Below are 13,146 nucleotides of genomic sequence, written 5' to 3'. Positions count from 1 at the left end.
TCTGTGCTCTTTTTGCCATTGTTATTCATTATGTTTTGCACTCGGTTTCAGTTTCGATTTCTGTTTATGTCAACAAACGGCAGACTGAAGGGACGTAGCCAGGCGGAGCCGAGCCGGTCAAGGTGGCAGAGCATCTAACTTAATATGATCTATGGGCTAGTTGAAGATCACTTTACGTTGCCAAGAAAATGTGGGTAAAGTGGGTAGGGAAATTTCACAGACTAAGGCCCGTTAAAATCAAATTTAATGTAGAGATAAAACTTTAAAGCCTACTTTAAATCTAAAGATCAAAGAAGATTTTTTAAATAAAAGTTAAGGATTTTTTTTACAGATTGCAATAAATCTTAAATACTTTAAAATAGAACAAATAAACAACAGATGTCTTCGCTTAATTTTTTCCCACAATTTTTAACCTTTTTCAGTAGTACTTCTTACAAACTTTTGGAAGTCCCATTAGCCTTCCCCTTATTAGCCATCAACACTTGCATTGGTTCCCCGTGAAATTGGCAAAGTAATTACCACAATTACGGAAAAAAGGAAGGGATATCCAAGGAAATGCCGCAAGAGGTAATAATGGAATATAGTCCAGGTGTCGCAGAAGTCATTTGGAAATTTCAATTACAGAAGTACATAAATAAGTTTTCCAAGTCCAAGTGCATAACGTTTAAGTAGGTGAGAGTGGGTTATACAGATAGTTATTTAATAAAGAATAGTATAATTCGGTTTCTTTATTGGCGAAATTGCCAAACCTAATTATGGAAATTTTTGAAAAAGATCAAAAATCTTTTTTTAGTCTTTTTTTTATAAAAGAACAGTTAACTTAAAAAATCTTTTTAATAATAATTAATTTGTATTCTAAACTGGATATTATTGAAACAGAGATACACCACAGGCATTATCGTTTATAGAGCAATTATAGCCGCTAAGATCGTTCAACTGGCTTGCGTTTATGGGCTATATGAGCCATTAAGTCAGATTGCTAGCTGCATGATCAAGTGACCAAGTGACAATCAGGGGATCCAGAACAAAAGCCAGTCAAACCGCATTCGTGTGTCCGGCTATGGCCGAATCTGCGTAGAGCGTGGAGTAGAGAAGCAATTTATAATACTCAAATACATGCAATTATTGATTTTATAAGTAATGCCGTGTTATCTGATTGTTTTGCCATCCGAACGGCCGCCTCCCCAACCGCAAAAGCTACCCCAAGTGAGCGAATAATATTCGCACGTTTCCCCTATCGAATTGGGAGGGAATCCGCACTCCAAAGTCGAGACAATTCAGTTGCGTCGCGACTGCGGAAGCCTCAGGTCTTCAGAGCTCAAAGGAGGCAATCGAATTAAATAGGATAGGATTTATAATAAAATAAGGAAAAGAAGTAAAGCCCAGAGATGCAAGTACCTCGGGTTAAGCTCTTGATGGGCTCGGGAGCCATGTTCGTGTTTGCCATTATCTATGGCTGGGTAATATTCCCCAAAATTCTCAAGTTAATGATATCAAAGGTTCGCTAGAGAGAACACTCAAAAAATTATTTTTTCTTAAATATAGAAAAAAAAAATTTTTCTGTGCTTCAAAAAAATATTCTAAAAAGAGGAAAAATTTTCTAATCTTCAGAAAAATTTTCTAATCTTCAAAAAAATTCTGAATTGAACGAGTTTTTTTAGAAAATATTTTCTGAAATACAGAAAAATCCATTTTTTTCTAAATTATAAGGTTTATTTTTCTAATCATCCTTTCTTTTTTTGAGGGTTAAAATCGCCATTGATTTTAGAAAAAAAAAGACTGAACTTTTCTAAAACTAAAAAAAAAATGCCATTAAAATTATAAATATTTCTACATAATAGAAATATTGTTTTTCTAATAACAGAAAAATTTTTTGAAGATTTTTCTAACATTTTGAAAAAAAATGTGTGATATTAAGAAATATTTTTCTAGAAAATAAAAAATTTAACCGTATTTGATCGATTTCCTTTCTTATAGACTTTTTAGAAAAGTTTTTTTTAGCCTAAGAAAAAATCGCTATTAATCGAAGAAAATTTCCGGGATTGGTAGCCTAGGGGTCTAACGCGTGCGTGCATGCATATGTTATTCAAGCTTGCGGCTGCAAGAGTGAGTTCAAACCCACGTCGAGACGAAAAACTCGTGGTGTCTTTTTGTTTTTTTTTTTAACACTAATAGTTACATATTAATAAAAAAAATGTATTGCATTTTGTTTAAGTTTTTCAAATTTGAAACATTCAATTACTGTTACTATTGAACCATAATAAATAATAAATATATAAATATTAATATTAATCAATAAATATTTAAAAGTAAAATTAAATGATAAACTAAAAGGAATAACCAGAAGAAAGCCAGATCAATTTGAGTAAAAATAGGAGAACAAAATGTGAATAGACTTTGTACAGCGCCTCACGTGATGCTTCCGTGGCGTAGCTAGTAGAGTGCTTGACTGCAAACTGTGAGGCGCGAGCGGTTAGCGGTTCGAATCCCGCGTGCGGCGACCAAGATGTTTTTCTCAAAATAGTAAGTTATTGGGTTTTTATATTTATAATTTGTAATTTGTACACTCATTTCAGTTCCAATTTGAAACCACCCATGTGCTCAATTAAAGGAAATTAAAATAAGGTGACAAACAAGAACGAAAAAAAAAACAACACAAAGGCCGTGGCGTCACAGAAACAACCGGGTATAATTCCGAAGCCCGAAAATAGATTTTTGTATTTTCTGAATTTGAGAAATTTTTTTTTTTTATTTAAAAAATATTTGTCTATATTTAAAAAAAACCGTATTTCTATTTTTTAGAAAACCTTTATTTCTAAATTCTAAGAAATAATTTTTTACTTTCTAGCAAAATATTTCTAAATTGCAGTCTATTTTTTTTTGATTTTTAGAAAAAACGTCTTTGATTTTAAAAACCTACTTTCTTTAATATAGACAAAATCGCCAGTAAAGCAAATTCATAGGCGATTTTCTAAAACCAAGGGCGATTTCAGTCGAGTTTTTTTTTGGGTGAAGGTAATCTCTGTGTTCGATTTCTAATGGGAACTGTTACTCTCGCTAGCAAGTAACCCTTAAGCCGGGATCGGATGTTCGAGAACTGTGGTCCAACACTCCATTCCCCCTGCACTTCTACATCTACGTTTTCAACGTCACCAATCCCGATGAGGTCTCCGAAGGAGCTAAGCCACGTTTACAGGAAGTGGGTCCCTTTGTATTCGAGTGGGTTTCTATACCAGTTTTAAACAGATGATTTTTAATAATTTTTTTTTTTATTGAGTGAGTGGAAGGACAAGTATGACTTGGAGGATGATGTCGTAGAGGACACCGTTAGCTTTAACATGCGGAATACTTTTATATTTAATGCAAAGGATTCGCTTCCATTGACGGGCGAGGAAGAGATCATTCTTCCGCATCCCATAATGCAGGTAAGATACAGATAGATAGAAGAAAATTCTAACAAAGCTTAAATACAGTACCCTAATTATAAAAATAAATTTTGTTTAAAGAGATATAAAATATTTAAATACTACCTACGTTCTTATAATTGCCTTTAAAATATTTAAAACATATTTCTGTGAAATTGTACTGCAGTTTTAGACTTTTAAATGTAATATTCTCATTTGAACACTTCTAGATTTTCGTTTTATTTTTTGTGAATTTTTTTTTAAACTGTAGGTTGCATTAGAATTTTTATAGCAACCATTAGAGATTCTGTCAGCGCATGGTCAGAGTCATTGGAAAATGCATTTAAGGCGCCAGCTAATGACCACGTGGCCCATTGTTGCCCATGTGAATTATGCAAAACGCATTCCCAGACCCAAAATAGCAGCCACAAAATTAACCCATTAAATGTGAACAAAATAGACTGCCAAGTGTGTAGCGTCTTTTGTGTGTTTCCCAAATTAAAATTGCAATTATTTGAAGATTTATTGGATGCGATAATTATATCTTTCTACTAATTTCACAGCCTGGCGGCATCTCGGTTCAAAGGGAAAAGGCTGCCATGATGGAGCTGGTTTCCAAGGGTCTAAGCATAGTATTTCCGGATGCCAAAGCCTTTATAAAGGCCAAGTTTATGGATTTATTTTTCCGAGGCATCAATGTGGACTGCTCTTCGGATGAATTTGCGGCAAAGGCTCTGTGCACCGTTTTCTACACGGGAGAAGTGAAACAGGCCAAGCAAGTGAATCAAACGCATTTCCTATTTTCCTTCATGGGTCAGGTGAGTTTCGTCCAATCATTTGAGGTTTAAATATTCTTAATAATACTATTAAATTACAGGCCAACCACTCGGATGCTGGAAGATTTACGGTGTGTCGTGGAGTGAAGAATAACAAAAAGCTGGGAAAGGTGGTTAAATTCGATGACGAGCCGGAGCAATCGATTTGGCCGGATGGCGAGTGCAATAACTTTGTGGGCACTGACTCGACAGTTTTTGCTCCGGGTCTTAAGAAAGAAGATGGCTTGTGGGCCTTTACCCCTGACTTGTGTCGATCCCTGGGAGCTTATTATCAACACAAGTCATCGTATCACGGAATGCCATCGATGAGATATACCCTGGATTTGGGAGATATAAGGGCGGATGAGAGGCTCCACTGTTTCTGCGAAGATCCCGAGGATCTGGACACGTGTCCTCCGAAGGGAACCATGAACTTGGCGGCCTGTGTTGGTGGTCCTCTAATGGCATCCATGCCTCATTTTTATCTGGCCGATCCAAAGCTAATCGCCGATGTGGATGGTCTCAATCCCAACGAAAAGGATCATGCAGTCTACATAGACTTTGAACTTGTAAGGAAAATCGCTCCTTTTTTTGGAAATACTTTAATTATTATCTTATTTATTTTCAGATGTCAGGAACTCCTTTTCAGGCTGCCAAGCGGCTGCAGTTTAATCTGGACATGGAGCCAGTGGAGGGCATTGAGCCCATGAAGAATCTGCCCAAGGTTATATTGCCCCTATTTTGGGTGGAGGAGGGTGTGCATCTCAACAAGACCTATACCAATTTGGTCAAGTACACATTGTTTTTGTGAGTTTTTCTCGACTATTTATTATCCCTATATTATTTTTACTTTCTTTAATATTTTTCCAGGGGCCTGAAAATCAACTCAGTCCTGCGTTGGTCCTTAATCACCTTCTCCTTGGTGGGCCTGATGTTTTCCGCCTACCTTTTCTACCACAAATCCGATAGTTTGGACATAACCAGCATTATGAAGGAAAACAACAAGGTGGAGGATCTGACCAGCACCAAAGAGCCAAAGCTGCCGCCACCAGCTAAGCCAAGCACTTTGCAACCAGTTCCAGGGGCAAATACGCTGATTCCAGGCACCAATCCTCAACCTCCCATCAATCTCAAGATGGAACACCGGGAGCACCGGGAGCGCTACTAACCGCTACTTCTGGCGATTCCAGCGATCTCTTCACCATAGTCGTAGTCCAATGCACCTGTGTGTAGTCCAATGTGAGCTAATAAATTCAGACAGATATAGGCACATTCGTCTGGGAAACTGGTCGCTAATCGATGATGATGACGATCGTTGATCGCAGATGACAAGATCTGTGCGCTCTACTGACACCAATCAGTGATCAGAGATCAGTGAAATCGTTCAAGTCTCGCAGCGAAAAACGCAAGACCAGCAATCGAAGTTCGAGATCAGCGATCGCATGAGTCTGTGAATTGACAAATTGTTTTTTAACAATGCTTGCAGTATTTGCAAATCGAAAACAATTGCGGAGACAGGCGGCAAAGTTAAACAGGAAATGTTGCGTTGGTTATAAATGATTTGTAAACATTCAGCAGTATTTACTCTTACTCTTTTCAAGAAAATTTAAGAAAATATGAAATGGAAGTGTGAATTTACTGCAAGGAAGAGACCTACTTACAGTTGAAAAGGGAACAACAATTTTCTTATTTCTTTGTTTCTTTTATAAAATTTATTTAACTTATAAAAACAAAATTTCTTTCAAGATCTTAATTTCTATGTTGCTCCACATCTCAGTGGCCTTCGAGGATCTCCAACTATGCGATCCTCCAAAATAGTTGTGTCCTTTGGCAGTTCAACGAACTCTAAAAGATCCGCTAATTGTCCACAATTAAGTTCTGCTTCTTCGACAAAGAAATCCTCATCCAAATCCTTTATATATATCTCCCTAACTTTATCGTGGCTTATCTCCAAGTAATTGAGATCCTTTAGTTGAGGCAACATGTCCATGTGAACCGAGGTCATGTTGTCGTAGGTAAAGCTCAATCGTTCTAATCCCTTGGCAGAGGAGATTCGAGGTAAATCTAACAGATTTTCAATGCCAGTGACATCCAGATCTACTAATTTAGAGGCCTTGGAAAGAAAGTCAAGTCGGGACAGGTTGGTATTGGCCACATAGAGTTGCTCTAGATCTTCTGGTTGGGATATTTTCAACTCTTTTAGATTTAAGTTATCCTCCAGTTGGACAGCAATCACTCGACCATCCAATTTGACTGTTTCAAGACCACAGTTGGTGGCCTGCAGCTCATCGATACTGGCTGTTAAGTGGAGATTTTTAAGTTGAGGATTAAACGATAGTAACAGTTGCTCTATTTCTGAAAATATGTTGGAAGAAATCCGCTCTAGTTCATTACTTCTGGCTGAGAATGTTGTCAAATGCTTCTGCTGATCTCTGAAAAGATCTCCAGGCAGTTCCCTTAGTTGATTGCTATCCAGATTTATGGATTTTAGAGATCCCAATTGTGAGAAGGTGTACTGAGAAATAATCTTTAACTGATTGTTGGATAAGTTAATTTTCTGCAGCTTCTTAAGGGGCAGGAATATTGTGCTAGGAAGATCCTCCAGTTGATTATCGGACAAATTAAGCTCCTCCAATTGTGTGGCCAATTCGAAGGTGCTGCTATCCAAAATTCGTAGGCTATTTCCTCCGAAATTAAGTCTTTTCAAGTTTTCGGCCCCCTCAAAGCACTCTCTTTCGATTTGATGAAGCTCACACTCCAAAACATCTAATTCCACAAGTTGATGAAGATGCACAAAGATTCTTTTAGGCAAATTAAACACATTCGAACTGTGAAGAATGAGAGATTCGTAGTTCCTTAGACTTTTAGTCACCTCTTCTGTGAAGTAGGCAACCTCTGAGATATTAGGATAGTCCAACTTTGTGCAAGTATTTTCCCGGCAATCCAGACTCTCAACTGCAACTTCCTCGCGTTCTTGTGACTCACAAATCGACAGACCGATGATCAGTGCGTTCAAAATATAGTTCAGATAGTTTAGCATCAGCATCTTGGCAGAAGAAGACCGACTGAGCTTATAACTGGCTTGGAGGGGCATTTTAATACGAAACCAGAACACAACCTTCAAAAACAACCCTACCCACGAGTCGAACAGGTCTTTAAGTGTTTGTTTGTTATACCCGTTACTCGTAGAGTAAAAGGGTATACTAGATTCGTGCAAAAGTATGTAACAGCTAGAAGGAAGCGTTTCCGACCCCATAAAGTATATATATTCTTGATCAGGGTCACTAGCCGAGTCGATCTAGCCATGTCCGTCTGTCCGTCTGTCCGTCTGTCCGTCTGTCCGTCTGTATGAACGCTGAGATCTCAGAAACTACAAAAGCTAGAAGGTTGAGATTTCCCACACATATTCTTTGGCTTCCTACGCAGCGCAAGTTTATTTTAGCCGAGCGCCACGCCCCCTCTAACGCCCACAATCGCCCACTAACGATTTTAAAATGGGTCCTGCGCCCACATCTTTAAAGATTTCCGAGAAGTATAAATGCAATTTTGTTGTGTATATTTATACCTATCGAAATGTAGAAGACATTTTTCAAATCAGACCATTCATTAAAAAGTTATACGCAATCAAAAATTATATATCTATCTCCCTCGCACTCCCTTTAGCTGAGTTACGATTATTAGTCGGGACACCAACCCGACTCAGCGTTCGCACTCCCTTTAGCTGAGTGACGGGTATTAGATAGTCGGGACAACAACCCGACTATAGCGTTCTCTCTTGTTTTGTTTGCATTCGTTTTTATTTTTTTTTTTTTTTGCTTCAAAACGATCCGCAACCCGGTTCGATTTTGGGCTAATAAAATTTTATTATTCCTCTCAATGAATATTAGCAGTGGGGTTTTATTTTGCTTTTATTTTTGTTTCCTTCGCTCCGTTGGGAAATAATTTCAGACATTTGGCATAATAACCGAGCGATAAGCACGTTCTCTCGATTCTCCACTTCAGAACGAAGTTCTCTGAGCGGATCGCCATGCTATATAGCTATATAGTGATATGGTTTATGGTCTATGGGCAACAGTTGTGTCAGCTGATATCAATCCAAAAGTATGCCAAGTCGGGCTACATTGGGTCTGGCCGGTATCTGATAACCATGAGAACTGCCTACAAGTAGTTGCTTTTGATTGTCATCTTTTTTATGGACGATGGTCTAGACTCTAGATCTGTTAACGATTGGCATTTTTATAAAACAAAAATGTTTTCCATTAAATATAAGCTTTTTATATGTGTTATCTTTAACTATCTTAAGTTGCAATCTTAATTTGATTTAATTCCTTATCATGAAAGTGTGTAATGTATTATATTAGCCCGCATTTGTTATACAATTTAATTTAGTTATAAATTAGATCATAAAATCAGATTACGTATCATACAAACTTGTTTTTTTCGGCTTGAATAGCAAATATTATTGTTGCTTGTGAATATTAAAATATTATTCTACAACTTTTGAAAGCATTTCCGCCTTGAACAAATTTTCAGAAGCACTTGGCAATAAAGTGCCCTGCCTTAATGACAACTGACTTATTTTCCGGCGGTTATATCATCCAATTTCGTCATCAGTGCAGTCAAATAGGTAAAAGTAAAACAACCTTTGAATATCTTAAACATTTAGCGCTCGAATGACCAATAAACCTAATGAAATAAATCAAGTGCCATAAACCGAAGGCGCCATATAGAATCACCCACATTTTTACGTGTATTTGCGGCGTGACCGATTGCCCGCTATATGTTCATTTATATAGCCAGTCAGTCGTATATCGCATTTGTTTACCCTGCTAAACTATTGGGGGAAATTTGATTTGAATAAAGTACAGACGGCGGGGACAAAGTCTGCTGGAGGCACAGCAAAAAACGATGGTAATTCTCACTCTTTTTCTCGAGACTCTCGTATGCAAAGTAATTGCGGCAAATTGAATTGAACAAAGGGGGCGCACAGATGACAAAATTTATCGCTAAACGAAGTCATGCCGTTTCAATTGAGATACAACAACAATAGATATAGCAAATGGCCTGGAAAAAAATAAATTCTTGTATCGAATAATTTAAAAACCATTTAAAAACCATAATTAGCCCCAATGAAAATAGGCAGATCAATTGCGGTTTATATTTAAGTGATAAAATTACCTTACCTAAGCCGAGGAAATCCCACTCAAACAAAATCGAATGGGAAACAAATTTTCATAAATTTCAACAGGCAAATAAATTTGTTTGCATACAAATTAATAAAGCTTTACTTGTCTTTGCGGCTCGTCATAATCTTTTTGTTTTCACTCGCAAAGCTGTAAATAACAAATTGAGCGACTGAAAGCAGGTTGAACGTGTTCTCCAGCCTGTTCGATGATAATATATTGGTTTAAAATTGTATATTTTTCCACTGACATGTCACCAATTTGCAGGCGAAAGTTCTAGGTTGATATTATTTATTAGTGTTTTCGTGTAAAAGGCAAGCGCAAAAGGTGGCATACATTCTTGCTAATCATTGTTGAACCCCTGCCAAATGGCTGTTTTTAAAAATAAAACGAGGCATGAAACAGTTAACGGAAGTGCCACAGTTCCCTTATCGAACCGAACCCCAAATGCCCTCCAAACATTCTTCATTTGATAAATAATGAGTCATGCTGGCAGCAATCAGCAAAACTGTATATTAAAGCAAAAATATAGTCCATGGCAATACAAAAGACTTTTACGATCCACAAAATTTTAAATGGCTGATGTGTAATAATAAATGTATTTTAAGAAACCTTTCCACGCGCCTATTTTTCTGGATAGGAAAATCCAATGAGCCATTGAAAATACCCTTACATAAAGGTGTATTTTTGAATGGTTAAGTGTCTGGCCTTATGTCCATTATCAGCAGCCAAGAGATTTCCACCTTTTGTTCAGCAAATCGCCAAGTAAACACTTCACGATAAGAGAACATGGGTAGACTGGCTGAAATTGTTCAGCAGAGAGATATTGTGCAATGTGTTTTGTTTCGAATTTAGTAGTAGATCTCTGAATGGAGCCAACGGAGCGGGAACTTCACAGAGCGGCGAAAAATAATGAATAATAAATGGGAAACCACAAACATGTGTCAAAATAATGATGACAACTGAATAAGACCGATTTTTCAGCTTCCACAGACAGTATAGAACATCATTTTCAATTTGGATTTTTCTTTTGAGGAATACAAGTTCATTAAAATTAATAAGCTGGTCAAGAAATATTTTGAATGAAATCTGGTATTTAAAATAATGATAAGTTTAAGAAATAAATAGATTTCTGAATCAGAACTTTTAATTTTTTAATAGAATACTTCCATGTTTCGACCTAAAGTTTCGCAACGAACTGTACACGTAATACATATATGAACCATATTATTTATTTATTTTTTTGCAAAATCAAAACACCATGAATAGAATGTAAATTATATAGAACTGATGATCATTATTTGAGCATTATATAGGAGGGGCTTATCTGGCGAGGCGTTTGGCGGTCATCGTTTGGAATCAGTTTCAGGTCGAACGTGAATCGTGGAGCACGCCAAATGTACGTCCGGTATTGTTTGCTGTTTGGATTCTGGATCTGTTTGCTGATCTCGTTGGCGGTCGCCGATGAGGATGCGGATGTGAATACCCCTGCCGATGAGGAGAGCCCATCGAGAATCGTGCTGGTTTCCAGTCTAGAGGGTCATTGCCAAACGGAGGGCAAGGTGACCAGCTGCAGGGGCTTCAACTTCGAGAGTGAGGATGAGAAGGCCACTTTTGATCTGCCCACGGAGGTGAGAATCGCCGAGGATGGCACCACCTACGAGGTGGGCGATGAAGAACCCTCCAGATCTCTGATCTTTGAGAACTGCTCGTTTACCAACTTTCCCCTGAGACTTTTCTACACCCTGGAGGTCAGTGAATTGGATATGCGAAGCTGCGGCATCCGATTCGTTTACTGGGAGAACTTCTCCATCGGTGCTGATAAGTTGGTGATCCTTCTGCTAAGTGACAATGCTATAGAGATGCTGCCCATGAGAACCTTCAGAGGAGCAGGCAATCTGGAGTTCCTCTTCCTGAATCGCAATAGGCTAAGGAAAATAAATGCCGGTGCCTTTGAGAATCTGAAAAAGTTGCAGTATCTGGATTTGACAGGAAATCAACTGGAGGATCTACCAAGGGATATATTCGCGGAACTGAAAAGCCTGAGGCACGTGGGCCTGGCCGAAAACCAACTGACCATTATTGAAAGCGATCTATTTGCCCAAAATCCGGGACTCCTTTCGGTGGCCATGCAAAACAATCGACTGCAGGAGGTGGGCGAGTACGCCTTTCGCTCGAAGGGACGGGATCACCAGATGCAGTATGTAGATCTATCGCATAACCCGGGGCTAAAAGTGCTGCTGCTGAATATTAATGCCACCAATCTGACCGTTCGCAATTGTTCGCTGGACCGTGTCAATTTGTATGGCTCGGTGACGAATGTCGATCTGAGCGATAATCGCGTGCGGGAGCTGTACTTTCCCGCCTCGGAGGCCCTGGAGCATTTGGTGCTGCGCAACAATTCGCTGGTTCAGTTGGCCTCCTTGAGCCGGGTTCCCAGGCTGCGGCACTTGGATGTGGCGGATAATCCGGACTTGGGTCAATTGCCCGAAGGTTGGCAAACGCCGCACTTGGAAATGCTGGTCCTGCGAAACACTGGACAAGTGGAAGTGCCACTGGAGGCTCTGCAGGGTATGCAAAACCTGCGAAAACTGGACATTTCCGGCAATAATCTCACGGAAATCGATCCCTCATCTTTTCCCACACTCACGCAACTAACTCACTTCTATATCCATGGCAACAATTGGAACTGCTTCAGTCTGCGACTCGTAATGGATGTACTTATCCGAGGTAATGGCATTACCTATACCGTGGATGACTACGATCCGAATTTCCCGGGGGAATATTTCCATGGCATCGCCTGCATGTATCGTCTGTCCGAGAAGGAGTCACTGGACTCTAGCTCCTCCGCGGAAATCTCAGCCAGTGTGGAAGCCTCGCCAAAGCCAAGCAATTCGGATCCCAGCGAAGTGGAAAAACTGCGGCAGGAACTCAAATCGGTGGTTCAGCACTTTGAGGCCAAGTTCGATATGATCTTTAGTCAACTCGCTCAGCTCAATGAGCAAATGCAGGCCTTTGAAGTTCTAAACAAAACTATTTGGAGTCAGGTCACTCTGTCTGTTTAATTGATTTTAATTTAATTATTGTCCTTTAATTGTGATCAATACATTTTGTAATCTTTGCATTTAAAAATTGTTTAATGAATGACATAAATTTATCTTTGTATTTTCATTTGAGTTTCTGTTTAAATAAAGGAAATAAGGTTTCGTTGTGGGCTGAAGAATTCGCGTATTTTGAAAAATTTCTTTGTCTTCTTTATGAAAATCAATAACCGTCTTTTATACCCCTCTTAAAATTCCTTTTTGTACGTAATATTAATTTTTGCCGTACAAGCCCTAAATCTCATTTGTTTTCCCATCCCCAACCCCCAAAACCAATGCAATTTGCAACATGAGCACATCTGGTAAATATTTTTTTGTCGCTGTGTCGTATACCTACAATAATATTTAAACAAAAATATTGATTTTCGAGCGAAGCAAAGTCGGGGCTTTGTGTTCTCTTGCTGAAAGATATTGAAAGAGGTTCATTCAACTCGGGCAAACAAACAAATAACAAATGCGACGAGAAAACTGGGGGCACAAAACACAAGATTGAGGGTCTTGGAAAAACTTGCGTAATTGAAAAAGGCCGGAAAGTCAATTACAAAACAAATATTTCCCAAAAGTAAACAATAATATTAAATTCGATCGAATGACTGTAAAATTTAGTAGTTAATTGCTAGTCCAGTATTTTCTTCTTCTTTTG

At 38.5% G+C, this 13,146-nt stretch overlaps 4 protein-coding genes and 1 long non-coding RNA gene across 8 annotated transcripts in view; 3 read left to right on the top strand and 2 right to left on the bottom strand.

The window, feature by feature from the left end:
- The window catches only part of SNF4Agamma (SNF4/AMP-activated protein kinase gamma subunit), a 67,930-nt gene that overhangs the window by 49,143 nt on the left and 5,641 nt on the right, over positions 1–13,146 (bottom strand). The gene's annotated exons all lie outside the window — the stretch shown is intronic.
- Snmp1 (Sensory neuron membrane protein 1) lies at positions 1,273–5,716 on the top strand. The gene is made up of 7 exons (XM_017148124.3): positions 1,273–1,499; positions 3,062–3,219; positions 3,278–3,425; positions 3,968–4,222; positions 4,282–4,788; positions 4,848–5,026; positions 5,090–5,716. The coding sequence occupies exons 1-7, from the start codon at positions 1,389–1,391 to the stop codon at positions 5,385–5,387; spliced, it is 1,656 nt and encodes a 551-aa protein (XP_017003613.2). The 5' UTR covers positions 1,273–1,388; the 3' UTR covers positions 5,388–5,716.
- LOC138913539 (uncharacterized) lies at positions 1,910–2,744 on the top strand. Its single transcript, XR_011419310.1, has 2 exons — positions 1,910–2,523; positions 2,577–2,744. It is a non-coding gene; the product is annotated as an uncharacterized lncRNA (long non-coding RNA).
- On the bottom strand, positions 5,976–7,573 carry LOC108061774 (carboxypeptidase N subunit 2). Its single transcript, XM_017148125.3, has one exon. The coding sequence runs from the start codon at positions 7,473–7,475 to the stop codon at positions 5,976–5,978; it is 1,500 nt and encodes a 499-aa protein (XP_017003614.3). The 5' UTR covers positions 7,476–7,573.
- Positions 10,762–12,538, top strand: cDIP (Common Dpr-interacting protein). The gene has a single exon (XM_017148123.3). The coding sequence runs from the start codon at positions 10,800–10,802 to the stop codon at positions 12,465–12,467; it is 1,668 nt and encodes a 555-aa protein (XP_017003612.3). The 5' UTR covers positions 10,762–10,799; the 3' UTR covers positions 12,468–12,538.

The sequence above is a fragment of the Drosophila takahashii genome, chromosome 3R, assembly GCF_030179915.1.
Source record: "Drosophila takahashii strain IR98-3 E-12201 chromosome 3R, DtakHiC1v2, whole genome shotgun sequence".
Lineage (NCBI taxonomy): Eukaryota > Metazoa > Arthropoda > Insecta > Diptera > Drosophilidae > Drosophila > Drosophila takahashii.
This window is presented reverse-complemented; position numbering and strand designations above follow the sequence as displayed.

Excerpts from the sequence above, each read along its gene's own strand:
- LOC108061774 (XM_017148125.3), bottom strand. The coding sequence starts at position 7,475 with ATGGGGTCGGAAACGCTTCCTTCTAGCTGTTACATACTTTTGCACGAA.
- cDIP (XM_017148123.3), top strand. The coding sequence starts at position 10,800 with ATGTACGTCCGGTATTGTTTGCTGTTTGGATTCTGGATCTGTTTGCTG.
- Snmp1 (XM_017148124.3), top strand. The coding sequence starts at position 1,389 with ATGCAAGTACCTCGGGTTAAGCTCTTGATGGGCTCGGGAGCCATGTTC. Across the intron at positions 3,220-3,277 it reads GTGGGTCCCTTTGTATTCGA|TGAGTGGAAGGACAAGTATG; the intron begins GTGGGTTTCTAT and ends TTTTTTATTGAG. Across the intron at positions 3,426-3,967 it reads TTCCGCATCCCATAATGCAG|CCTGGCGGCATCTCGGTTCA; the intron begins GTAAGATACAGA and ends CTAATTTCACAG.